At 59.6% G+C, this 26214-nt stretch overlaps 1 protein-coding gene across 2 annotated transcripts in view; it reads left to right on the forward strand.

Annotated features, from left to right (window-relative positions):
* Positions 1 to 229: 229 nt before the first annotated feature.
* The window catches only part of GFRA2 (GDNF family receptor alpha 2), a 29063-nt gene continuing 3078 nt past the window's right edge, over positions 230 to 26214 (forward strand). The window contains exons 1-7 of one of the 2 annotated variants that reach the window (XM_068920698.1): positions 230 to 508; positions 5720 to 6034; positions 9617 to 9700; positions 13695 to 14043; positions 24697 to 24806; positions 24900 to 25040; positions 25286 to 25461. In XM_068920698.1, coding sequence (XP_068776799.1) covers positions 469 to 508; positions 5720 to 6034; positions 9617 to 9700; positions 13695 to 14043; positions 24697 to 24806; positions 24900 to 25040; positions 25286 to 25461 — 1215 coding nt within the window. In that variant the 5' untranslated portion in view covers positions 230 to 468. The remainder of the gene's footprint in view (positions 509 to 5719; positions 6035 to 9616; positions 9701 to 13694; positions 14044 to 24696; positions 24807 to 24899; positions 25041 to 25285; positions 25462 to 26214) is intronic. The other variant, XM_068920697.1, reaches the window with a different exon arrangement.

Consider the following 26214-nt stretch of genomic DNA (forward strand, 5'->3'; position numbering starts at 1 on the left):
GCGCAGCCCCGCTCGGCACAGCCGCCGGCAGCCGGGCGCAGCGCGGAGCTCGCGGAGCGCCGAGTCGCGGTGCGCGGAGCGCGGAGCCCGGTGGGCGCCCGGCCGCGGTGCGCGGAGCCCGGTGCGCGCTCGGAGCCCGGTGCGCGCCCGGCCGCGGTGCGCGGAGCCCGGTGCGCGCTCGGAGCCCGGTGCGCGCCCGGCCGCGGGCATGCGGCGGCAGGCGGCGAGGCGCGCTGCCCGGCGCCGCGGCTGACGGCTGACGGCCCCGGCTCCGCGCCGGGCGGAGCGCACACACACCTCTCTCTTTCGCAGCGCGCCGCGGACCCCCGGCGTCCTCGCCCGGATTTGGGATCTACCTGGCCGCCTTGGGTTTGGGGGGATTTTGTTCATTCCCCCCCCCCCAACCACACGCCTTTTTTTTATTTTTTTATTTTTTGCGCACGTGGAGGAACTCTTGGATTTACTAACATGATCTTGGCAAACGCCTTCTGCATCGTCCTCTTTGTAGGTGAGTCGCCCGGGCGGGGGTGCCCGCAGTCCTTGCCGGGCTGGCGGGGCAGGAGGCGGTGGTCGCCCCGCCGCCGCCCGCCCGGGGAGAGGGGACACGTCCTTCCCCGTACGCGTGCGGTGACGGGCGCTGTGCGGGCTGGAGAGAGGGAGCCGCGCTCCTCCGAGGCGGGTATTGTGCTCTGTGCAGCTGGCGTCTCGTTCTGGATCGGGAGAGGGATGAGGTGAGACAATGTAAATTAGGATTTTAACTAGGGGCAACTTTATTTATCTTTCCTTTGTGAAACTTAAGATGAGGAGGAAAGCCCCAGCCGCCCCCTCCACTAGGAAGCCCCCTCCTGTGGCACCGCACGGGCAGTCTGGTGGCGGGGACAGCAGCGTGCTGGGGTGATTGCTCCGCCGGGCCAGATTGCTGTCCAAGGGAGCACGCAAGGAGCAGCGTCCGTTCATCGTGTGGCAGAAAAGCCCTGTTCGTCTTTGATTCCCCCCCCTCTCCTTGTCAGCCTACAAGGAGGCTATTGGCCCCTGGTTTGCTCCCCTCCCGTGTCTCCCAGCGCCCCCCCATCCACAGCTGCTGTGGCTCCAGTCTCCCCCGTTCCTGCTCGTGGCTTTGAACTCAGCATGGAGAATCGGTTCAGAAAGTTGAGCTAATTGCATGTGTGTATGTAGGGAATTGCTGTCCCCTCTGTTGCAATTCCAGTGCGTGTTGCTTTAGATCATATGTGAGCTATTTAGGAGCTTGTCTCTGCCAGGAAGAAAGCTTAGCATTTCTGGGGCAGCCTCCTACGGAGATGGGGAAGGTGCAGCAGAAAAGGGGGGGAAGGGGAGAAGTCAGAGATTGCAGAGGATCTGGGGTGAAAAGGAAGCAAATGAGAAAGGTCCCTTTTTTCTTCCTGCAAAGCAAGCAGTGCACCTCGGCACGCGTATGCCTCTGCCTCGGTCGTGTGCCGTGGCATGTTCCAGACAGTTACAGCTGTACCTGCGTCTCGCTGGCTCTCCGCGTGTGTGCGTGTGATCCGGAGCACACTGCAGCAGCGAGTGCCCGGGAAAAACTCTGCTGAGCTCGCCTTGGCGCGAGGCATGTAAGCCTGGCTGCGAGGACAGCAGGGAAGGGACAGGGAACGGCTGAGGGAGACTTGAAGGTTGGGAGATCAAACCTCCCTCGGGAACGTATGGGTTGGCAGAGCCGGGGTGGGGGCTGGCAGAAGACTCCACCACGGGCAGCATGCTCAGCAGGTCCCTGGATGAGGGCAGTGATGAAATGCTCTTCCTCTCCGTTGCTCCCGAGCGCAATCCTGCCCGTGCTTTAAGCTGGCTGGCAAGGGGAGGGAATGTCATGTGGGAGGCAGGCAAAGGGGAGGCTATTCCCATGCATGCCGTTGCGCGGGGTGGGTTTTGGCATCCTGCTGGGCAGGGGATGGAGGTCTCCCAGGGAGCGGTGCCTCCCGCAGCCCCCCACTCAGCTGGAGCGGCCGCCAGCGCTGGGGTGGCTCCCTCGCCAGCCAGCTCCGTGGGACGTGGGCCTGGCCTGCGGGTGCTGAGCCCCTCCTTGGGGCATCGTCCTTGTCCGTGACCCGCAGCAGTGCCAGGGAGCAGCGAAGGGCAGAGGGAACTGCCAGCCCTGCCTTACTGACATGTCCGACTTGCTGGTGTCCGGCTTCTCACGAGCTAGACTGGAGAGGACAGAGACTGGCAGGATGCTCTGTCTAGGGAACCCAAACCGAGGCCCATTCGCCCTAGTAGAGGAGGGCGCTTTAAAGCAAGAGCCTCCACCCCTGCTTTCCTCTGTGCCTCGAGGGCCTCCTAGGTGGGCGTGCAGGAACCAAGCAAAAAGGCTGCTCTCCCCCAGCCAGAGGAGGTGTTAAGTGCTGAGCAGTCACTGCCAGGAAAGCTCACCCCTCGACTGAGCTTTGGGGATGGGTCCCGCAGACATCCTCCTGGCGCCTTCTGAGCCAGGCCTGGCGGTGAGGAGCCCTGGAGAGCCGGGCCCACCGCTGGGGAAGCCCGCCTCTTAAAATCTGGGCTCTTCTTTCTGAGGAGCCAAAAAAGCCCTTTTGGTTGGGATAAAGCAATCGCTACCGCCGAGGCAAGGCTGGGAGGCTGCATGTGCCCGAGTGCTTTTTTGAGTCGAGTTGTGAGGATAAATATTTGCTGCTAAAACTGCCAGTGTCCAAAGGTCTCTGGCATGACCAGTAAAAGGAAACATATATTACAGCTAGAAAAGAAAAGAGGCAACATAGCCTAATGCTGATGTGGGAAGCCGCAGGAGCGAGAGGAAAGCGGGCCATCACATTGTTCGCTGGCTGATTGTTGGAGGCTTGTGCATCTGTCTGCAAATCCTTGCTGTGCTCTGACACCCCGGAGACTGCTGGGGATTAGGTTTAAATTCTCTGCAGATGTTTTATTGATATGAGTTCAGGGAGTGTGCGTCTGCGAGGCAGTTTCTTCGGGTAGAGGAAAAAATTCAGCCTCCAAACTCCTCACCTTGCACCTCTGCGGGGGCGCTGGGGCGCGTTACCCGACTTGGCGATGCTGCGGCCCGAGAGGAGAGGAGGGTCCCGGGAAAACCTCTCCGTGGGGCCTGGCTCGGCAGCAGGGCTGAGTGCTCTCCTGCATTTGGGGCACTGGGCGGGCTGCGAACTGCACAGAAGGAGCCCTTCATGAGGATACTCCGCAGTCTCCGACCACCTTGTACATCCAAACAAGGCTGTTTCCCTTCCCCGCCCGCCTGCCTCATCACACCGGGTCTTTGGCAGCGATCGCGAGGCAGCACCATCCTCCCAGCACCTCCAGTCCTTGCCTGGGCGTCTGTGCCAAGCCTGGAGACGCGTGGAGCCTGCCTGGGGCAGGGGACGTGGCTGGGAGCAGGCCGGAGGAGAGGCTTCAGCCTGTGGTTTGGGAAGGGCATGCAAAGAGGCTTCCTGGCATCACATGGAGAAGGCAAAACTGGAGCTGAGATCTGGGCCTGCCTGGGCTTGGGACTATCACACCAAGGGATCTGCAGCCAGGCTCAACAAGACCGGAGGAGATGTGGGACACTGGGAGTTATGGAGATGCTCTTTCTTTCTACCCCAAAACTTAATCCATCTCATGGCAAAGAGCCTACATTTCCACCCTGGGGCGCCCGTGTCTCCTCTGCTGCAAGCTGTGAGGAGCGTGCCTGTACCCTTCCTGGATCCTGCTGCTTCCCATGTGGAATATAATCCTGAAAGGGCATTCACCAGGGAGATCTGTGACCCAAAATTGGATGTAACGTGGCCGTAGGGGCTCTACACCTGGTCCTGGTTACCTGGACAACCTTCAGACCTCTCTAAATGCAACAACATTTGTTTGGGGGCATCGGCTGAAAACCACGAGGACGGGATCTATTCCTTGGCCTGGATGCAAGCAGTGGATGTGTTTCCACCCAGGCCACTGACCCTGGATGCCTCCAGAGCTGTCCTAGCCCTGTGTGTCCCCTCTCCTCTCCCCATGCCCTCAGCGTGTCCCAGCCTGGCGAGGAGGGCAGGTGGCTCGTGGGGTTGCTTGCTGCCGCATGTCTCCGTGGGACGGTGCTAGCCCCAGGCCGGGCCGGATGAAGGCAGAGCAAAGCGAGCTATCAGCCACGGGGCCTCGGTGGCATCCAGCGTGATGGAAGGGACACGGGTGGCCGGTGTCACATGCCTCTAGGTGTCACTGTCGCCCTGCCGTACCCAGCCGAGTGGCCGTGGTGGGGAAGCGGGCTTGGTGCTGGAGGCCCCAGCCAGGCTGACATTTCCGATCTGGTGCTTTCCATGTCGCAGCGAAGGGGAAGGACGTGGGGAATAGCTTCTCCCCGGGGTGCGGGAGGCAGCGCTGCAGGGCGCAGCCGCTTGCCTTTGCTGGCTGCGCGGGCGGGGAAGGGGCAGCGGCTGCAGGCAGAAGCGGGAGCCGCCGTCCCTGTCCCTCGCCCTCCGGGGCGGCAGGAGATGAGCATCCCGGGGACGCCCCGCAGCTCCCGCCGCGCTCTGCACCCCTCCTTGGGTGCTCCTCTGGCTCCGGGGCCCCCCGGCCTGTGGTCACCGGCTGGTGACGTGGAGAGGGCTCGGCGGGGCGCAGGCGTGTGGAGCAGCAGGGCCGTAGCGCGCAGCCGTCCCCCCTTCCCCGTGCACCCACTGCAGGACGGGGCAGCGGTCTTGCCTGGAGTCTGATGTGGCGAGAAGCTGTTTCAGAAAGCAAAAAGGAAGCGCTAAAATGATAGAAATAAAGTGAGAGGTCAGGGAGTGCCTGCTAGGAAGCGGAGGGGATGGAGCAGTTTGCCAAGGTGGGATCCAAGGAGAGGGTGCGGGAAGGCGGTGGCCATGCATGGGCGGGCGCGGGGCGAGCTCGTGGGGAGGCTGGCGTAGAGGCGTGCAAGAAGAGACCCTGGGGGAAGAGTTTGCACTGAGCTGCATCCAATCTGCAGCCTTGCCAAGCTCAAGCGCTCAAAAACCGTGAGTCAGATGCCCCAAAAAATCCTGTGGCAGGCCCGAAAATGATGAGATACAAAACAAAAACAAAACAACAGTGTGCAGGGAGAGTTTGGATTGGCCTGTTTTCTTTGAGTTGTGAGAGGTCATGTGTGGAAGCTCTTCTCCCCAAGCATCAGGGCTGGAAACTTGCTGAGTTTGTTTATTTGCATATTTGGTTTTAATAAGAAAGGGAGAGTCCTGTGTCATCACATGACTCCGGGAGCCAAGGCCGCTCGGTTAACCCTGCACCTTCCTCTGCCCGCTCCGGGGGGGAGCGTGGCGGCCAGCGTTGGTGGCACGTTGCATCCTCCCAGGGCAGGCACCCTGCAGGTGATGGAGGAGCTGTAATGCCCTGTGGCATCGCTCTGGCTTTTTCAGGCCACCAGCTGAATTTAGCCACATTTCCACCCCCCTAAACAGCCGCCGGGGGGTTGTGCATGGGGACCCATCCAGGCGCTGCCTTTAGGAGCGGTGGAAGGAGGCTCTCCTGCGCCGGAGCAGCCTGGAGGCGGCTCTGGTGCGTGCTCAGCGGTGCAGAGCAGCGCGTGCCAGGCGCAGACGGATGTACGAGCGTGTTCAGGAGGGCTGGGAGCTGTGGGCATGGTCCAGGCCGTGATTCTGCATACGTGGCCTGGGGATGGGGGGTAACGGGTTACTTGGACGTGGGGCACCAGTTCACCCCGCCTGGTCACCTTCCCTCACTGCTCTCTGCCCTTGTCCCCCCTTCCCCTGCCCTGGTGCAGATGAGATCTTCCGCTGCCGGGCAGGCCCATCCTCGCTGCCCGGCCAGGACCCGCCGGGCTGGCGGGCGCCCGTGGACTGCGTGCGGGCCAACGAGCTGTGCGCCGCGGAGCCCAGCTGCAGCTCCCGCTACCGCACGCTGCGGCAGTGCCTGGCCGGCCGCGACAGGAACACCATGCTGGCCAACAAGGAGTGCCAGGCGGCCCTCGAGGTGCTGCAGGGGAGCCCGCTCTACGACTGCCGCTGCAAGCGGGGCATGAAGAAGGAGCTTCAGTGCCTTCAGATCTACTGGAGTATACACCTGGGGCTGACCGAAGGTACGCGGCAGGCGCGTCCGCAGGCTGGCGGCGGGCCGGGGGGGAGGATGCTGGCGGTGAGGAGGTCCGGACCCAGGCGGAGGGCTCTGCTGGGGAGCCCCACGCATTGCATGTGTGCCCCAGGGAAAGGCGGCTGGTGCAGCCTTGCCTAGGGGGAGCCCTGCCCCAGCACCCCAGGGCCCAGCGCAGGGTGCTGGCGGGTGAGCGCCCTCGCGGGCTGCTGCGAGCTCACGTGCAACCCGCCTGGGAGGGCTGCCCCGTGCTCCTGCACCGGGCCGCACCCGCGCCCTGTGCGCTGCCTCTCGCCAGCACTGCTGGCTGGGACCCAGCTCCCCAGGGCTTGCGGGTGGCAGGGGTGTTGTTCCCAGTGTGTGGGCTGTGATTGCAGGCTGTTTGCCGCTCCAGCGCCTGCACGTTCCTCCCGGGAAAGGCTGGGGCAAGGGGGAACATCTCTGCAGAAACTGCTTTGAAACAAGGGCAGCTGCTCCAGGTCCTCGTGCATCACTAATGCTGGAGGAAAAGGGGGCTTTTTCCTGTGGTTTTGGGCAAGTCCCTTCTCTCCTTTTCCTGTTTTAGAGACACTAAAGCACTCTGAGATCAGCAGAGAAAAAAGGCAGGAGGGAACTTTCTGAGGGCATCCAGCCCTGGTCCTGGTGCCTGGTGCTTTTGGTGGTCCCATGTCTGGTATTGAGGTCTTTGCAGCACCTCAGGAAGGGACGTGGGTGACTGCGTGCTGTGGGGCTGTCCCAGCCCATCCTCTACTGGAGCTGGTGGGCTGGGACGGCAGTGGGGGCTCGGTGGGACCTTGGCTTGCAGAAACCTGATGCAAGGGTGGTGAAGGAGTAATTGCAGGCTGGTGAAGGAGTAAATCAGAGGCTGGAGCAGTGCAAGTAATTGAAATTGGATTTTGCCAGCCCTGGGCTGTTTGCTTATTGAAGGCAGGATTATCTGGTGGCTGAAGGCCGGCGGAGGCAGCGGGTTCACCCCCTGCCGCTCGCCCCTCTGCAGGTGCATCGCCAGGTCAGGCCTGCGACCGCCGCTGGCACCAAGTGTATTGGCAGCTTGGCTCCATTTCAAGTGTTAATCTGAGTCCTTCAAAATGCCTGCTCCTCTGCTGTTTCACGACCCTGGCTTAAAGCCACCTCCTTTAGCAAGAGTCCAGGGGCCAGAGTTCACTGCAGGGGCTCTGCTGCGGAGCCGTTCCCAGGGCGGATGCAGGTCTCTGACCTCCCTTATCAGCTTGGATTGAAGAGAGGGAAAGGTTGTGGTGGGTCTGCTGGTGGCTGCGACGTGCATAGAGCTGCACGGGGCACTGCTCCGAGGGGTGACCCTGTAGAAATTGCCTCCAAATCTGGGTCAGCTCTGTGACTAGCTAGCCCAAAAAACAGCCCAGGGCAGGACTTACTGCTTAATTGTTCTTCACCCCTCGTTAGCAGCCTTCATTCAGCGATTTCAAAGGGCTCTGCAAACATGAATGAAGGAAGCTTTACTGCCGGTTGGGCACTCCAGGACTATGCTTGGAGGAGGGAGGAGGAGGTGGTGGGAAGAAGTGAATTTACCAGGTCTGAAGGAGAGGTAGAAGCTTAGGGGAGATCCTGCGGTTCACAGCATAAAAGCTGTGAGGAGCCTAAGGTGTAGCCCGACCTACCCTTTAGTAAAGATACTGTGTCCCGGCCGCTCCGGCTTCCCTCCGTCCATCCCCTTGGCTGCGGGAGCCAGGCGCTCCCTGCCATTAAGGAGGGCTGCTTTCACTCCAGTTTTGTTCCTGGAGGTTAATTGCATCTCAGCTAGCTCAAGAAAAGTCCACTGCCCTTTTAATGCTTAGTAATTTTCCTAGCCAGCAGTAGGGTTCAGCTAGTATTTAATTATTTATTGCATCGGCAAAGCAATATACCAGGAGGTTACAGTGTTTCCTAAATGCACTTTAATAAAGGTGCTGTTTGTCATCAGAGCATTAGGAAACCCGGCAAAGCAAATGGGGTTGGCTTGAAAGGGAGGACTTTGCAAGCTGCCCGGAGCGTATTTCCTTCCTGGTGGCTAGCACAGGCAGGCAGCACCCATCCATGCCCTGGCAGTGCCTGCTGCTCCCATGTAACGTCACCTCGAAGCTCCTCTGGTGCTGTCAGGTGTTTCCACCTCGGAGATCTCCTGCTTCAGCCAGGGCCAGAGACCCCCAACAGCCTGGCGACCGAGCTGCCGCAGACCGGGCTGGGAGCCCCGATCTCCCCTGCTGGAGATCCTGTAGCCTCTGCAGCACCCCTGTGCAAGGGAGAGGCTGCTGGTCCAGAGGTCCCTCATCCCTTTTCTCCTAGAAGTCCCATTGCTCCCCATTTTTAAAGCTATCTGAGACAGCCGAATCCCATGTCCAGCCGGGATGTCCCTGGCCGGGCCCTGCCCTGGCCCTGGTCCCAGGAACCACCCAGGCTCTGCACTTCCAGATGTCTAGGGAAGGGTGCTGAGGAGCAGCTGGGGTTGGAGCAAGCCCTCCCTCATTGCTCCCCGCCTCTTAATGAGCTTGTTTTCCAGCACAAGGCTTCAAGTGGCTCCTTAATTACAAGGGATAAATGCTGCTGCCTCAGGCTAATAATATCTTGGTAGAGCAAATGTGGGTCGAAGCGGGGTAGCAGGCTGTGAGGTGCAGGCTTCTCCGCTCTCCCGGGCTACTGGAGCATCTTCCTCATGCATCGGGTTTGCTGGAGATGTAGAGCCTGGAGCCCCTTTGGCCAGGGCAGACCAATACCCCTGGGGTAATGCGATGTGGCAGACCCAGTCCTAGCGGGAATGCTCTGATGCTAAAATGACAGGGCTATCTGATCAGGCCTGTATTCTTCCACATCTTGGGAATAATCATGGAATCATGGAAATATTGCTATTTTCACAAAATACATCAGAGGTAGAGCAGGGCAGAAAGTGATTTTTACAGTGTTCTTCTAAGCAGAGCCTTTCCTCAAACCCAAAAGAAAAAAGAAGAAAAATCCAAGGTTGAGTAAAGACCCTAAAACTTTCAGCTTGCAGCTGGCCCAAACTCTATGGCTGCATTCACAAAACGTTGACCTTTTAAATCTAAATTCACTAAACTATTAGAAGTCAGTTTGAATGCAGCCTCTGCCAAATCCAACTTGAACAAGCTGAGTTAGTGGAAGGATCCAGACGTCAGCGAGCCGGCACGAACCTGCCCTCGCGGGCTGCCAGCCCGGCTTTCACTGAGTCAGCCGTGCGGAGGAAAGTTCGAAAAACCCTCAGCCAGCAAGAACTAAACCTGAGCTGCTCAGAAATGGGCTTTTTTAGTTTTCCTTTTTTTTTTTTTTTTTGGTAGGATATGGTTTTAAATCCTGTATCATTTTTCAATTCCTGAATTGAAAATTCCCATGCAGGGGGGCCTCGGGTACCCTGGCAGCAGCCTGGGGCCGTGCGGGAGGGGAGGGAGAGGGACCGGCACCTGGGACCAGCGGGGGCTTTGGCCTAAGCTCGGCTGTCCCCAGTTTGGGGAGGGTGCTGGAGCCTCTCTGGGGGCTGAGGTTATTCCCTGTGGTCTTTTAATTTGCTTTTTTTTTCTCTTCTCCTTCTTTCCTCCCACTCTAGGAGAAGAATTTTATGAAGCTTCCCCCTATGAGCCGGTCACCTCTCGTCTCTCTGATATATTCAGACTTGCTTCAATTTTCTCAGGTAATAAAAGCAACATGCTTCCGCTGTTTTATCTTTGCCTGCCTGTGAATATAAACCTGCTCCCAAGCTCACCGGGAATGAAACCTGTGGCTCCCTCCCCCGCAGCCTGGTCCTGTCCCCCTCCAGCCTCTCCTCTGCCAGTTTAAATCCCTCTCGCCTCCCAGACGGGATGCTTCGAGCATCATCCCCTGGCAGCACACAGCTTCCCCCAGCTGGGGTGCCCAAGCAGGGAGCGATTTTAGGGGTAGGTTGGCAAAGCAGGGGCTGATGTACTTTGGGACAGATCCCTCCCGTTTCAGGCCATCCTGGAGGGTTTAGGCACTGCCAGTCTGGCTCCAGGCGGGCGGCGGGGAGCAGATGAGCCGGGCCGGGGCTGGGGCATGCTGCGAGCTCCAACACGGCAGGGCCGCAGAGAGCAGGCTCTTCCTTAGGCTGCATTTGTTTTTCCCAGGTTGCAGTTTAGGTTTTTCCCTGTTGGACTCAGCTGCCTCCAACCGCGGGAAAATAACGATTTGATAAAGCAAGCTGGAGAGCTTGTAATTCCCTCGTTTGTCTTGCCGACACAACAGACGTGTTGCCTTGCCCAGCCAAGTGTCACTGCCGTTAAGCAGAGGAAGATGCTTGGACGCAGCCCTTGCTGCATCTGGGGCCCGAGGGACCCAGCGGCAGCGAGGGAGCGGAGCAGAGCGGGGGCGAGCGGGGAGGCCGGGCGGCCGGGGCTGCGCCCGTGTCCAGGCAGTGAGAGCCTGGGGATGGGAGCAAAAACCAGCTGAGAAAGTCGTGGGGAATAGGAGAGGCCGCAAGGTGCGTGCGGTCTGTAGGCGCAGGTCTGTCTTTTCCTGGAGGAACCAGGCTTTCCGGGGCTCCTCGGGAAATCGTCAAGGAGAGCGGAGGAGGAAAACCCACGGGAGCTGGGGCAGCGGCGCGGCCCCGCGGCCGCTCGGAGCATCCCGCTGCCTCCACCTCCTCCTCCTGGGAAGCCAACTCCACCGCCGGGCCAACAGGAACTTTTTTTTGCCATCTATTTCCATGACAACCCTGGGTACTGCTATCCCTCTCCTCCCTCCGCCGATTCGAATTAGGTCACGCAGTGCCTTGCCTTCTCCTCGCTCTTTCTCGTCTTAACCCCTTTCCCCGAAAGCCACCCGGCGCCACTTGGTTTTGGGGTGTCCCTTGGTCGCCTGCAGGAGGGACGGGCGAGGGCACACGCGGCTCCTTCCCTGCTCGCAGCGCCGTGACTTGCTGCTCTGCTCCGGCGAGGGGTCGGCCGCACTTTCCTAGCGCACCCGCCGGGTTTTAACTTCCGACGGGAATCTGCGCGGCCGCCTCCGGGGAGCTTAGCGCCAGGCTCGGGCTGACAATGCCACCCCCTCCCGTCTCCCTCCTTTTTTTGGACTGAATTATCGTCAAGGAAATATTTTAGCTGCTGGGAGGTATGAAAAGCCAAGAGACTGCGATGGGGGATTAAGCATCCATGGGTTGATTTATTCAGAAAAATGGAGTGAGATGAAAAGAGAGCCTTTCCAGCGATTTGGGGGCTGGAGGAAGGGGACGCGGAGCCGTGCCGCCGTGGCTGCGGGGGCTGCGCAGGGCCGCAGGGTGAGGCTGGGAGCCTCCTCCGGGTCTCTCCTCCAGCATCCTCCATGGCCAGCGCTGCGTTTTCCACCCCTGCCGCTGCCCCCTCTCCTCCGGGGCCCGGCCGGCCAGCTCTAGCGAGGCTGTGACGGGAGCGCGGGCAGCGAGCCACCCCCGGGAGCCCCGTCCTGACCCCAAGCCCAGAGCAAATGAGCTGTTACTGTTGTTTCTCGATAATGAGGCTGAGCCGGAGCACTGTTAATTGCCTATGGGGATAGCAGTGGGATTATGTTACCTTTCTAGAAGAAGGGGCTGCGTAAGCAAGGAGGGAGGCGATGCACACGCGTGTGCACCGGGCTCTGATCGCTCTCGGCCGCGAGGGGCAGCCCTGCAGGACCGGGGCAGTTGGCAGTGCCGGGAGCAAGCGCTCCGATCCCCGCCGCCGGAGCCGGCCCTGCAGGAACGACAGCAGCAGACACGGGGAAGAAGGAAGAGTCTCGGCCTTTTTTCTCCACCGGCGGGGAATTGAGGCAGGAGGATCAAGTGCGCTGCCCAAGGCTGTACAGGGAGCGTGCGTCGGAGCGAGGGTTCGAGCCCCGCTCTCCCGGGTGCCCGGCACGTGCCTGAGCTGCTGCACGGCTCTGCCAGGCTCCAGCCCTCTCCGTCCCGCCGTCTCACCCTGCTGCGAAGCCAGCCCCTCCGCGCCACCTCTGCGGCGGCAGCGCCGCCTTCGCCATCCTGCGCCTGCTGTCCCTGCCCCCGTGCCACGCCGCGCGGGACAGCTCGCTCGAGAGGCCCCTGCTCCTTGCTCCCCGTTTCTTTCTCGCCTCATGAAATTTTCATGCTTGTGCTTTATTAATGAGCTCCCCGCAAACCCTGCGCTTTCACGCGGCGGCTCTATTAAAATGCATCCAGGTCCCCGCAGGTCTCGGGCAGGGCAGGCGCGGATGCTCGCGAGGAGCAGACAGCAATGGCATCAGAGTCGTGAGCTGCCTCCATGCTCAGCCCATGGCTGGAGGGACGCTATAGTCCCACCAAGGCTGGGCGGGGGGGGAGACGGTTTGCTGTGAAATGGCAGTTCCTACCCTGTCCCATCGTCGGGGCTTGGCTGGACGGGGAGGCTGCAAAGTCCCAAAGGACTTGTCTTCCCTTTCTGCCTCCCTCTCTCGTGGCTTTATTCCTACATGGCTTATGCCTCATTTGCATGAAGAGCAGAGAGCAGGATTTCCTCCCCCAGCTCGGTGCGAGTTAACACTCCTATCATCCTTTAACTAAAACGTCTCTTTTAGCTCAAATGACCTTCTTACCTCTTGCACTATTTTTCAAGACAGATCTACTTATAAATCATATATCATAAGAAGCATTCACTTTACGTATGTCTTATCAAGCTCCCCGTCTCCGCTGCCGTGGTAGATCTCCACGCGGTGCATTAATCACGCAGATGACACGTTTGACATTTAGAGGGCTTTCTCTGAGCAGCTTTCCTCCGTCGGCGCCGGGGCTCGTGTCGTCAGCGCTGCGGGCTGCGCTCCCCGGCGGGAGGGGAGCCCGACGGCTCGCTGCGGCCGGGGCGCGACGGGGGGCCGGGGCTGGGGGTTTGCAGCGAGGGGGCGGGCGGCGTGACCCCCCGAGCGCCCCTCCCTTGGGGGGCTGGTCCTGCTGGAGCGGGACGGGGGCCAGACCAGGAGGGGCATGATGCTCACGCAGGCAGCTGCTTGCCGTTTGCTAATTTGCAGGGCCGGCGACTATTTCTGTTAGGAAACCCTCCTCCGCGCCCCCATTTGTCTTTGCCAGTGGAAACCAGGGAACAATGGAAGAATCCAAGAAATTGGTTGGGTTGCAGAGAAGAGGCAAGTAGGGAAGAAATTACTGGTGCAGTCAGGTGGCTTTTAAAATACCACCTGGCTTGCCAAGGGCAATTCATCATTTTGACAAAAAATAAAAAAAAAATCGGTGCTTGTTCCCGCTCGGCGGTTCGGCTCTGTTTGCCCACCCTCCCCGTGCGCTGTGTTTGCTGATGGCCGGGATTCCCGGCGTGGATGCGGGAGCCGGCCGGCGCCTGGCAGGTGGCACGTCCTGGCGCGGGCCAGGGTGCGTGCGGCTCCGGCCGAGCCCACCTCGGAGGAGGAGGGGCCAGTGGGAGCAGCCCCCGGGCCGGCACCGGGATGCTCGGAGGTGACCTGGTTTCTGGGGAGCCTCGGGAGGCGATGCAGAGGCTGGCTGGGCCCCCATGCAGCACAGCAGATTATTCCACTTTGTAGCTGGCTGAATAATTAATAATTATTCCCTGAATAATTGACTAGGAAAAATATTGCAGATTCACGGCATAAATGAATGCCACACGTGTCCTGGCATCGCCAGCCACTCCACCGTCCCCCTGGCCCGCGCTCACCCCTTCTCCCGCTTGCTCCCCGGGCAGGAATGGACCCCACCGCCAACTCCAAAAGCAACCACTGCCTCGACGCGGCCAAAGCCTGCAACCTGAACGACAACTGCAAGCGGCTGCGCTCCAGCTACATCTCCACCTGCAGCAGGGAGATCTCGGCGGCCGAGCACTGCAGCCGGCGCAAGTGCCACAAGGCGCTGCGGCAGTTCTTCGACCGCGTGCCCAGCGAGTACACCTACCGCCTGCTCTTCTGCTCCTGCAAGGACCAGGCCTGCGCCGAGCGCCGGCGCCAGACCATCGTCCCCTCCTGCTCCTACGAGGACAAGGAGAAACCCAACTGCCTGGATCTGCGGAGCATGTGCCGGACGGACCACCTCTGCCGGTAAGGGCTGCGTGGCACGGGGCTCCCTGCGCGCCTCCGGGGCTGCCGCGGGTTTCTCCCAGCCCCTCCGTGCCACGAGGAGACCTGCGGGTCGTAGAGGGGATTCGGGGCTGGCCCGCGGTGGGGGTTGCAACGCTCCCTCCTTGCACGACCCTAGTGCAAACCTGGCGCCTTGGCGTTTTCCCAGCGCGGTGAGCCGTTTGCCGGCTGGGTCTCCCCTGGTGCTAGGATTACGTTTCGTACGGCGTAAAATGGTGCAGAGTTAATGTTTTCTGGATGGCGGTTCAGAGGTTGGTGGGCTCAGAGGCGGCCCGGGGGTCTCCCCTCTTGCTGCAAGGTGGAGCTGAGGATTTTTCCAGGCTTGCGGGCGGTTCCCAAGGCCTGGGGTCGCTGACTGCGTTTCCCTGGGCGCCGTTTGCTTTGCTGCCTCCCTCCAGGGAGCCCCGAGGCTGCAAGGGAGCGATGCCCGCCGATCCAAACGCCAGCTTGGAGGCAGCTGCCTTTCCACCTGCTGCCACTAGATCTGGTGCAGGGTCCCCAGGGAGCTGCGCCGTCTCCGTTCCCACCTGGGAACGGGCTCTGCTCTGTCTCGCCGAGCCACGGGGGAACCAATGCACCAAAGGCACCACGGCAGCGGCGGCATCGCAGCCCCGCAGGCAGCGGGACCCCTGAGCACGCTCTCAGCATCCCTAGGCGAAACTTCATCACTGGCAAAAGCAGCGTTTTCCCTGTGGCAGAGCTAAGTCAAGGGAGATCAGGTTTTTGCTTTGTTATGAAACTCATTATTCATATGGCAAAAAAAAAAAAAAAAAAAGCTCGTCACCCTCCAGGGGCCGGATCAGCCTCATAAAGAATTTGTTTCCTGCGAGGAGGAAGGTCTCTTTGCCGTCAAGGTGATGGAGGTTCCCAGAGTCTGGTGGCAAAATAAATAAATAACAGTTCCAGGTCCTCCACTCACTGCAAGCGAATGTGTTTGCAACGTGGGAATGTGGCTTTTTATCAAAAAGTAATACCATAAGCCAGTGTCTATGAATAAAAGATATCAGGGCTGCGCTGAGTTGCGGCCAAATTAATGGCAGCACCTCTCCGTCAGCGGCCCTGACGCTCGCTCGCGCGTTAAACGCTGGGGCTGCATCCAGCTCACGGAGGGGAATAACCCGCATTAGCCACGTGTTGAGAGGCTGCGGAGCATTAATTATCAGCCTATTCCAGCATGAAATGAAATTTAGCCTGACGGAGGTGGAGCGGCAGAAGGGTGGGAAGCGTGCGGCATCCGCCTCCGCGTGGGGGACGTGCGCTCACCAGGTTGCTCCGAGTCTGAATACGTTTCCCGGCACGGCGTGTCCCGGAGAGCGCTGGGACAGGCCCGGGTACGGCAATGCCTCCCGTCGCAGGGGGGGCTGCAGCTGCGGAAGTATTTAAAAGCAGTGGCCTATTCAGGGGTGAGCGGTGCCCAGCGCCTGGAAGAATTTTGCTCGGCCGGCGCTGCCTTGCGTGGGAGGGAGGGTCTGGCTTTCTCGCCCCTGGCATCATGTGCACAGCTTGCTATATGAGTAGATATGCACTTTATTGCCCTCTGCTCGCTGCTGTTTCGGGCCTGGGGTCCCCTCGGCGCTGTTCTGCCCGCACTGCTCCGTCCTTCCCTCTGGCTCTGCCCGGAGAAGTCTCCTGTCTGTGCGTGTCGTCCCCTGGAGGTGGCGGATCCCCAGTGCCCAGACATCCCCGGCGCCGCGGGACGGCTGCAGGGTTTCACAGCGTTGCACGAGGCTGCGATGTCCGGGCAGCTCCGCCGCGGGACGGCCGCAGCGTTGCACGAGGCTGCGATGTCCGGGCAGCTCTGCGTGGCAGTGGCAGTGAAGCCGGATGCAGACTCCTCTGGCAGCTGCTGTCTGTGCTTGCTCGGAGGGCTTGGAGGTGTCACGGCTTTCGGATGGGTTTGGCCTGGTGCAAAGAGGTCCCGCTCAGCGGCTGCGCACAGTGCCGTGCTGCGGGTTCGGTGCCCGCCTGCGGTTCGGGGCGGCTGCTTGTGCGGCATATCTGCTTTTGCTGTGTGGCTCCGTGCTTGCTTTGCAGGAGGAGGACGGCACCGTTAGCCTGTGCATCGCAGGAAGGGCCTCTGCCTTCGTCTCCAAGGCCCCCCTGCGTTTATTAATAACAAAGCGTTGGCGGAAAGCCACTGCCCAGGTGGTAATCCCAGCTCTGGGTGCTGGCAAGAGGTATGACTGGAGCGGGCCGGCTCCGTCCTCCTTCGCCCCGGCCGCCCCAGGGGCACAGCGGGGATTTCTGAGTGGTGCCTGCGCTTATCAGGCAGCATCGCGGACTGATGCTCGTCTTCCTTATCGGTACATGGGACTGGCAAGGCCAATTGAGCTCTGAAGCAAATCAGCAAGCTGAGCGGTGACAGGAGACGAGATAACGCTCCCGCGCCGGGCTGGGAGCGCAATTAAGCCTCGCAGCCGGACGCCTAAGGCGAGGCGAGGCGCTCCGCACCGGGAGAGCCCGCGAAGGGCAGCTTTCTGCCGCAGCCTGGCCGCGGTCGGTGCAGGCGGATGCGGACCCAGCCCAAGGCTGGCGAGGAGCCCGAGGGTGCTCCTTCCACCCGCGCAGCCGGCCAGCTCGGCGGGAGAGGCTCGGAGGGCGTCGGAGAGCCAGGAAGGGCAGGAGATGCTCGAGCGGGGAGGAGGTTGGCCCTGCCGGACAGAAATGACCTTGCGGTCACTCGTAAAGGGCCGTTCCTGCAAGGAGCATGCTTTCTTTTCTGTTTTTCTGCTTACTTTGTTCCCACTCCCAAATGGAAAGAAGCAGAGGAATTGGAGGGGGGGTGTATTAATTTATATATTTACTTTTGCCTGGCTGAAAATTTGCCACGGATGTCTAGCAGGCAAAACAACTGTTTGGGAGGTTTCATGGCTTTCTGCCGCCGCTCTCCGGCTGCACAGGGCTGGCTGTTAAGTGGCCGTCAAACACCAGCCGCTGCCCCATCAATAGTCATAAAGTTGGGGAGATAAAAGCCATCAGTTTTTCATTACAGCTGAAAGCAGTTGTGCAGACTGAGCGCGTCGGACAGAGGTGTTTTGACTCGCAGGCGGTGTCCCTGCACGGGCAGGGCTCCCGATCGCGGCCAGGAGCCGCGCGGGCTCGGGGCCCCGCGAGCGCCAACCTGTGCCTTTCCACCCCTCGGTCCCCCTCGGCAGCAGGAGGCCTGGGGATGTGCCAGGGTTTTTCTAGTCTCTTGGCACCAGCTCCCTGGGCTGAAATCCTAGGCAGGCTATAGATGAATCAAGTTAAACAGTCTCAGCCTATTCCCTAAGGAGGCTCAGGCGCAATGTAATATCATATTGCCTTTTTTTCTTATTTCGTGCATTTCTTTGACACCACTTGGACAGAAGATTTGGGAAGTAGAGAAGGCTGGCTGGAGAAAAGGTGACTCTTGGTAGCTTGAAATCCTCCTGCTCTTCCTCTGTTTTTCTGAGGCCTTAAAAAGCCCCCAAGAGGTTTCCTGTCCCCCAGCCCTGACCCTTTCTCCAAACTCCCAGCCATGAGAATAGGGAGCAATCAGACACAGATCGGTGCAATTTGTGAAGCTTTTCGTGCCAGGAAGCTTTTCCCAGCACAACAGAGGATTCTGACAAACTCCCTGAGCTTTGTGTCTGATTGCAACGGACAGGTTTTAGCTCCCAGAATATAAAAACCTTTTGCAAAACACTAACCTCAGCTAAGGGGGAAAAAGAAGGAAAGGGGAGAAAAGAGCTGATTTCAGCAGCTGCAGTTTGCTGTATTTTTCATCTTGCATCAGCAAGTCAGGAACACAAATAATCTGCTCTTATATGCTTCACTGATGCTGGTGCTGAAGAATTTCCCAGCCTCCACTGGCTGTCGTTCCTCAGCACCCGAAGGCAGCGTAATGTTTCTTTTTCTTGTGGTTTTTTTCCCCCCTTTTTTTTCCATGCATTTCAGCATGGCTGAACTGGCTGGGGAGGCCAGGTCTTGCCCAGCTCCTTGCTGGGCCCCGGCGGTCCCCTGCATCTCCACGTGCATCGCTGAGGTCCGTTTCCCAAGAGCAGCCCCCGGGCTGGGATCAGCCTTTTCTAGCTAGCGCGTACCCTGCGCGGGTGAAGGGAATTCATGAGAAATGCGCTGGGGAGGGAAAGCTTTGCTTCGTCACCCAAAACCCAAGGGGGACGCCTGGCTTGGGGCAACATCCTTGGCCTGAAACGGGCCCCGTTTGGTGCTGGGACGGGGAGCAGGGCTCGTAGGGCTGGGGGTGGCTGAGGTGGGCACGAGGCCAGGAGCAAATCCCGCCCGGCTCGGTACTGATTGAACATAAAACGCGGGAACAAAATCCTGTGGTTTTTTGTCGTCTTGTTTTTTTTTTTAAACCTGCGTCCTTGTCTTCGCGCCCTTTGTTTAGCACAGACAAAGTGACATTTATAACGGATGTTGCTTTGATAAACAGCAGAGCGGCAGCTCAGCTTTCTCATTATACCCTGTAATGAGAGCGGCTTGAAGGAGCAGCTCAGCTGTCCGCACATTTGTCTGGGAAGAGGGAGGAGGAGGAAAAAAAAACCGCCCCTGGATTTAGAGGTGGCTCTGCAGGCTGGGAGCGTGATGCCCGGGGCCTCCAGATCCACCCCAAACTTGCAAATCTGCAGGGTTTGGTGGCTTCTGCTTCCCAAGGGAGGAGAGGGGCGGGCGGGCGAGCCGGCTGGGCTGGAGGAGTCCTCTGGATACTGGGCTCGGTGGCTATCTTGCTCAAGGCTAACCACACTCTTAACACAATAATAAGTCAATTCGCACTGAATAATTAAATAGAGAGCCTTCATAAGTATTGACTTAATGTGACAGCAAGTCTATACTGACTCAGGGTTTGCTTATGTAAACACAATCTCTTGTTCGGCTTAGTTAGCAGTTCAATGAAATAGAACAGTCCTTCAATTAAAATCAAATGATGCGTGCGTTTAATTCTTCCCTTCCCTTACCGGGTAATAACAGGTTTTGAGCATAGATGAGAGGATAAGAAAATCTTTCAACTGCTCTTATCCATGATGAATCAAAATGCAGTGTCCTGAAGATATATATGGATAACTAAACTTCCCAATTAACAGTTCCTAACTTAGCAGTTGATCTGTTGTCTATTTGTCCTCATTGTCTTTTTTTCTCACTGCTCTTAATATCTAATCTGCATCTCTCTGGTTCTCTCTCCTTTTGCCTCCTCCCTTCAGTTCCCGTCTTCCTGGGCAAGGGCAGCTTTGGGAAGAAGGGTGGCTTATGGGAGCTACCGCTCACCCGTTCTGAGCCTCCGGAGCTAGGCCGGGAGGTGATTTTTTTGCTAAAAGCAGAAATAACGTCCTCCTAGTTCATACCAGAAGAGTTGACTCCAGTCTCCAAATTTGGCCAATAGCTTTGCTTGGCTAAAACAAATCTTTCCATAGATCTTTTTCTCCGTGCTACATTTGCAAGCTTTGGTAGAGGATCATCCAGAAATGTGGAATTTGCTCTGGCTTCCCTCTCGTTTCTCTAGCTGATCCCCACTCCCTCCTGCAGCCCCACGTGCAGCTCTTGGCCCGGACCTCAGAGCTTCCTATGCTAAAGTGCGCAGGGGCTCTTTGCTCCCAGCAGCCTGGGCTGGCTCCCCCGATGGCTCCTCGCCGAGAACGACAAACCTGCCTACGTGTTTTCCCCTTCTTCCCCACAAACGGGTTTTTTTTCCTCCTGCTTCCCAGAAAGCAGCCCCCAACAGGCCTTTGAATATGTCTTTTCCCCACTGAACTTCCAAATAAATCCCGTGCTGGCCAAGGGTGCTCCCTGGGAGCCGCTGCTTCAAATTGCCTGGCCGCGCTGTTCTTGTTGTTTAAGGCTAACTTTTTTTTAAATCTCGGCATCTCACAGCTTTGCAAGCGTTCATCCCCAGCGCTACGAGGCAGGCAGAACAAGTGTCAGGAGGAGGACGCCCAGCGGGCCCGGAGAGCTGTGGGTTTTTCATCTCTTGCTGGGTTTTGCATGTTGGCGCAGCTTCTTGAACATCCACTGCGCTGCGGGAGCGGGGGGGCGGGGGGAGGCGCGTTTCCGAGCCGCCTCTCGACGCTTGTGTCTATTAAAGCCATTTTTTCTCGATCCCTGTAAATTGCCTGTGAAAATACACGTCTTGAGTAATCTCTGCATCTTGGACATTTTCTGCATGAAATATTCAAGAGCCTGGTACTGTTTGCTTTGATGGGTAGTGAGTTATTAGCAGCGCTGGGCTTGGACTTCTCATAGGCAGTCGGTGATGGGAACAATTAGCACCCAATTAGGCACCTTGCATCTGTTCTGGGGAATTCTCGCCTTAAAAATTGCAACAAACCAACGAGCAAAAAAAAAAAAAAAAGAAAACAATCAAAAATCTTCTGCCGTGTAGGTAACTTTTAATGTTAGAGGGAGGGTGTCTGGCTGGCGCTGGCAAGCTGCTTCCGCGGTGCTGCACGGTACCTAGGCTGGCAACGGGGTGAGCGGGCTCGAGCCGACGGGTCGGTCCCCGCAGCGAGGCGCGGGCTCCCCGCTCCTGGCCCTGGCCGAGCCGCTCGTCTGCGCTGAGCTGCCGGGCACGGGCCCCCCGGCAGCGAGGCGGCCCACCGACGTGGCCCTGGGATCAGCCGCCAGCTCTCCCTGCTGCAAGGAGTTTGCAGAGGGGCTGGAAAGCTCCTAAATGCCAAAATCCAGCATGCAACGCTCAGGGCCTGCTGCCCAGGTCGCCTCGTCCCAGCCTTCTCATCCAGAAACCGAACACGGTTTCTAGATGAATTCATCAAAGAGAAACTGCTCGGAAAACCCTAACTTTGAAATCCAGTGCTTGGCTGGGGTCTGGACATGATTTATTTTTGTTAATCCTTTTTTCACTCTTTTTTTTTTTTTTTATTCCCCTTGGATGCCTTTCAGGAAAATACCGGGCTGGCCGAGCCGGCTGCCGCGCAGCGGGGCGCTGCGCTCCGGCTCCCCGCGCCGCTTCCCTGCCTTCCCCGGCCCGCAGCGCGGCTCTGCCCGGAGCAGGTCTCCGGCTTCGAGGCAGGGGCCGGACAGGCCACCTGCCGCTCGAGCTGCGAGCCAGCCGTTTGGCACAAATTCCACCCGTTTCTGCTAGGATGGACTTGGCTCCCTCTCCTTTTCGCCCAGGCACTTAAAAGCAGAAATCCGAGAAGCTATGGGACCGTTCCAGTAAGGTTTATTCCTGGCAGGGAGAGTCTCATCCAGTGACTGCGAACTCATTGTATACAACGGAAAGAGTGACATCTGGCTTGGATATTCTGCAAAGATTACCAGCTGGCTTGTCATGTATTATGAAAAGAATAACATTTGCCTTAGAGGATGCTACAAGCCAGGAGCAGGGCCCCGGGGAGCAGTGTGACAAATTTGCATGGCACTCCGTGATGAACTTGCCACCGTTCTTTAAGAGACTTGACATGCCTTCGCCTCTAATTTGGGGAGAGGGAAATGCCCTCCCCGGAGCAGAGGGGGAGGAGGAGGAGGGAGCGCAAACGCCGCCCTGCCGCGGGGCCGGCTGGGCAGGAGCGGCGCTGAGGCTCGTGGCCGCCCGCCCCGCGCTCTCCCCTCCTTTGGGTCCCGCGCGCGAGCCCCGCTGCAGGCAGCTCTGCCCCAAAAGCCCTGCGGGAGCCGCTTTTTAGGGGGGGCTGAGCCCCCCTCCCCGCGCCCCTAGCAAAGCACTTTGCACGCGCCGGGGCTTCGCGTGCCGCCGGCGGCTCCCGCGAGCGAGGCCGGGGGCTTGCAGCGAGCTAACGGGCGGATGCGGCCATTCCCTGCGAGGCGCTGGGGAGAGGGGAGCGGAGGTCTGGGTTTGCCTCCTTCCCTCTCAAGGGCTGCCGGAGCTTGCGTTGCCGGAGGAAGAGTTTGCTCCCAGTCTCGCACTTTCCGCAGGGAGGGGAAAAAAAAGCAATGTTTTCTTTCTTTCTCCCGAAAACCCGGCCCTGCCGTTGCCTGCCTGGCGGAGCGCGGCGGCAGGGCCAGCGCGCTCCCCCCTCGCCTTCGCCGCCTGCCGCGCTGCCGTCTGCCAGGCACGGGGAGGTGCGAACCGGCAGGCAGAAGCCGGGGAATTGGTGAGTAACGTGCAAAAGAGAAACCCACCTCGTCTCGGCTGTCTGTGGCGTTGGCGCCTCCCGCCCCCTTTTCCGCTTGGACGCGGAAGCGCTGCCGGCGAGCAGCCCCGCGCCGGCTTGCACCCGCGGCGGGCCCAGGCGTCCCCGGGACCTCCGAGCTGTAGGGACCCTGCAGCTCATGACCAGCGCTTGCAGGAGCGGAAGGCAGCATCTGCAAGGCTCCATTGCAGAGCTGGCCATGAAAACCCCTTTTTTTCCTGAGCGCAGCGCTTTCTCCAAGCCTGTGCTTCCCGCGCCAGGCGGCGCGCGTCTCAGCGCGGGGCTGCAGCCCGCGGGGCTGCGGTTTGTCGGCAGGCCGGTTCAGAGCGCGGTGGCACGCGCGAGTCCTGTCCGCCCGCCCCGAGCGACCCAGAAGAAGAGGCTGACCTTGCCCTGCAAATTCGCAGTCTGCTGGGAGGCTGGAAGTGGGTCAGGCAGCTGGCATTAAGTGGGAAAAAATCATCTCAGTCGCACAACCAGCAGGCAAAAGCAAGCACGGCCGGCACACCTGGCTTTGGAAAGTGGTGAAAGGAGGATATAAAGTATAACACGGAGGTTTCCAGCTTGCTGTTTCTTGATGGGCACAAGAAGCTTTCACCAAAGCCCTCGGGTAGCTGGGGAACTCGCTGCTGCATGATGCTGTGGAGACCAAACGTGGGTGAGCCCCAAAAGAGACTCAGCAGGTCCACGGGAAATAGCTGCATCCATGGCCATGGAGGGCTGCGGTCTGGAAAAACCCCGTTCCCTGGCAGCTGGAAACAGCGAAGGTCTCCAGGAAAGGGGCTGCCGGCGCAAGCCGCTGCCCTCGCTCGCCCCGCGTGCCCTGGCCGAGCCCCGGGGTTCGCGCTGGTGCTCCCTCGGATTGCCTTCCCCACCTCCCCGGCACGTGGCATCGCACTGACGAGCAGTATATATGCTCTTCGCTGGCGCTGGCTGCGTTTCAGCAGCGTCTACTCCTTCCCCACCCCTCAGCTTTTTCTTCCGTGCGCTCGAAATCCGTTGTGATGAAAAGTCCTGGATAGATGTAAGGTATTACTGCAGATCCGTGCTACTTTGTTCAATCACCGCTTCGTGTGTTCCTCCATCTAATTTGATCAAAACCTTCTGAAAACAAATTATTCCTATTTAAAAAATAACACAATTTCTACCCTTTATTTCCATCAATTCTTATGGCTTTAGGCAGGTACTGTTGCATGATTCAATCACTGGTTGGACAAAAATGACATTTAATTAACAAGGAAGGGGAAGGAAGCTAAAGAAAATGAAGTATAGTGCTTTTTTTCCTATATAAAGTGTGGAAAAAAAGAGCCTAGGAGATTTTCTGTTGTGAAATGCCGGGTCTCATCTACCGTGTCAGCAGTTTGGCCACGTCATGGTAATTCCTCCACGGGGCTGAGATCCAGCCTGGGCCACAGTTCAGCTTCAAGTCTATTCATTTAATGACTGAGTCAATTTGGAAAACAGATTCCCATCCGTCTGTCTGCCTGGTCCATCTGTCCACCCATCCCTGTCTACGTCCCTCTTATTGCTTTATCTTTCTGTTTCGGTAATTTGGTCCATCCCAAGAAACTCCCCCCACCCCCCCCAAGGGGTGGCATGCAAAAACGCGTAACCAGGTTCCAGGGCCATAATGTGATTTTTGTGATTTTGGTACTACATCGGCGGTATTACTGACGCGCCCCTCGAAAGGGCTCTTCTGCCCCCTCCGCCTCCTTCTGCCCCTTGTTGCTCCTCTTCCTCTCCTCGCCCTTCCTGCCGTTTCCCCCCCAGGCACCTCTCGGGGCCGGAGGGGGCAGCCCGGCCCCCGGGGTCTCCGCGCGGCTCCCTTTTCTTTTTCCCTTCTCAGCTGAAAAGCAGCAAAAACGCAACCCCCAGCCTCAGGCTTTTTAATTGCGCACTAAGCTTCAACGTTGCAGGGGGAAGATAAAAACAAGCAGTGAAATTTTACAGTCGTGTAACGATGCCAGGAGCGGCGTGGCCAAACGGGGCTGTGAAGCCCGCGGCGCCGCGTCCCGGCGAGCCGGGCAGAGCGTGCCCGCCGCGCCGGCCGATCCCGAGACGCTAAGGGCGGCCGGCGAACCTCCCCAAGCATCCTTCGCCCGCTGAGAAATGGGATTTGCCCCTGGAAAACTCAATTTGCTGAGGCCAAGCCGGTGGCCAGCGTCCGCAGCGGAGGCTGAGCTGCTGCCGCTCTGCTCTGCCCGTCGCTGCTTCGCTTGCAGAGGGAGCAAGCATGCCGGGAAGCGGGGGGTGACGGCCAACCGCTCTCCCTTGCCTGCCGGGCCGGAGCCGTGTCGGAGCCGTGCCCGGCTCCTCGAGACAAATAGCTGCAGCTCCCGCGCCACTAGATCTCATTTAGATCTCCGCTCGCTCTCCCATTTATCCTCTTCTGTCTCTTTGGGTTTTTTTTTTTTTTTTATTTTAAACTTTGCTCCTTTCCTCTCCCCGAGTTTCTCCGTTTCGGGGAAGGAGGCGAAAACGCGCTGCCCCAGCTCCAGCCCCCGTTGCTCTTGTGTTTTGGCCCCAGGTCGCGCCTGGCCGACTTCCACGCCAACTGCCAAGGCTCCCTGCAGTCCCAGAGCGGCTGCCCCGGGGACAACTTCCAGGCGTGCCTGGGCTCCTACGCCGGGCTCATCGGTGAGTGCCGGCGGCGGCGGGGGCCGGGGGGGCGCGGGCCGGCGCCCGCCCTGCCTCACCCCCCTGCCTTCCCCCCCCCCGGCCCCGGAGCAGGCTTCGACATGACGCCCAACTACGTGGACGCCGGCACGGCCAGCGTCACCGTCTCGCCCTGGTGCTCCTGCAAAGGCAGCGGCAACCTGGAGGAGGAGTGCGAGAGGTTCCTGCGGGACTTCACCGAGAACCCCTGCCTCCGTAAGGCTGCCGGGGCCCCGGGCGCGGGCTGGGAGGGAGCCCGGGGCCGGCCGCCGAGGACGCGGATGGAGGGGGTCTCGGCGGCGCCGGGCTGCTTTCCCGCGCTGCGGTAGCTGCTGCGCGGCGCGGGAGCCAGCGGGGAGGCGGACACCAGTGGAAAAGCCCCGTGAAAAGCCCAGTGGCTTTCCCCAGGGGAAAGCCTGGCATTACGGCAATCCCCAAGTAATTTTCTTCTCCCCCGCCAGGAAACGCCATCCAGGCCTTCGGCAACGGCACGGACATGAACCTCTCGGTCAAGAACCCCTTGCCCCCCGTCACCGCGCCGCCCAAGACGGAGAAAAGCCCGGCCTTGCCCGACGACATCAACGACAGCAACACCATGTACGACACGAGCGTCATCACCACCTGCACCTCCATCCAGGTAGGAGCCTCCCCGGCTGCGCAGGCTCTTCCGAAAAGCCGGGCGGGCTCAGCCCTCCCGCGCCGGCTCCCTCGCTGGCCTGATGCGCCCGGACGGCAGCGAGGGGAAGCAGGGCGGCCGGTGTTTTTGTAGCCTCTCCGGCTGCGTCCCGAGGCTTGAAGCACGCAGAAGCTTCCCGAGTCGCACGGATCCGGCCTCTGCTCGGGAGCGGGCGGAGGAGCCGCGGCCGCGAAACCCGGGAAAGGGACGGCGGCGACGCGCGGGGCTCCGGGCGGTGAAGGATGGAGATAAACCTCACGGCCCGACCTCGCTTTGCCCCGAGAGGCTGCAGCTGCTTTCGCGCCCGTCTGCCTATCGGCTATTGCTTTCGTTCCTCCCCGCTAACCGCTGCTCTGGGAGGCCGGCTCGCCCCCGGCGCTCGCCCCCGCTCAGCCGCCCGCCGGCCCCGCTCTCCGTCCGGAGCCGGCGGGATGAGCTGCTGCAGCGGGCTCCGCTGCAGCCCCTGCCCAGAGCCGGGCGCTCCCGCTGCCGCCCGGCTGGGCATCGCGAGCCGCGGCCCCCGGAGCCGCGCTGCCGCTGCTTTGGAGTCAGAACAGCCGTTCACGTTCCACGTGGTTTGGGGAAACTCGGAAAACACATGTTTTCTTACATGAGGCAGGGGGTGGCAGTGCCTGGCGGGTCCCGCTTTGCACCTCTGGGGTGAGCTCCCGCCGGGAGAGGAGCGGGACCGTACTTCCCTGGGAGCTGGCACAG

The sequence above is a fragment of the Struthio camelus genome, chromosome 27 (genome assembly GCF_040807025.1).
Source record: "Struthio camelus isolate bStrCam1 chromosome 27, bStrCam1.hap1, whole genome shotgun sequence".
NCBI lineage: Eukaryota > Metazoa > Chordata > Aves > Struthioniformes > Struthionidae > Struthio > Struthio camelus.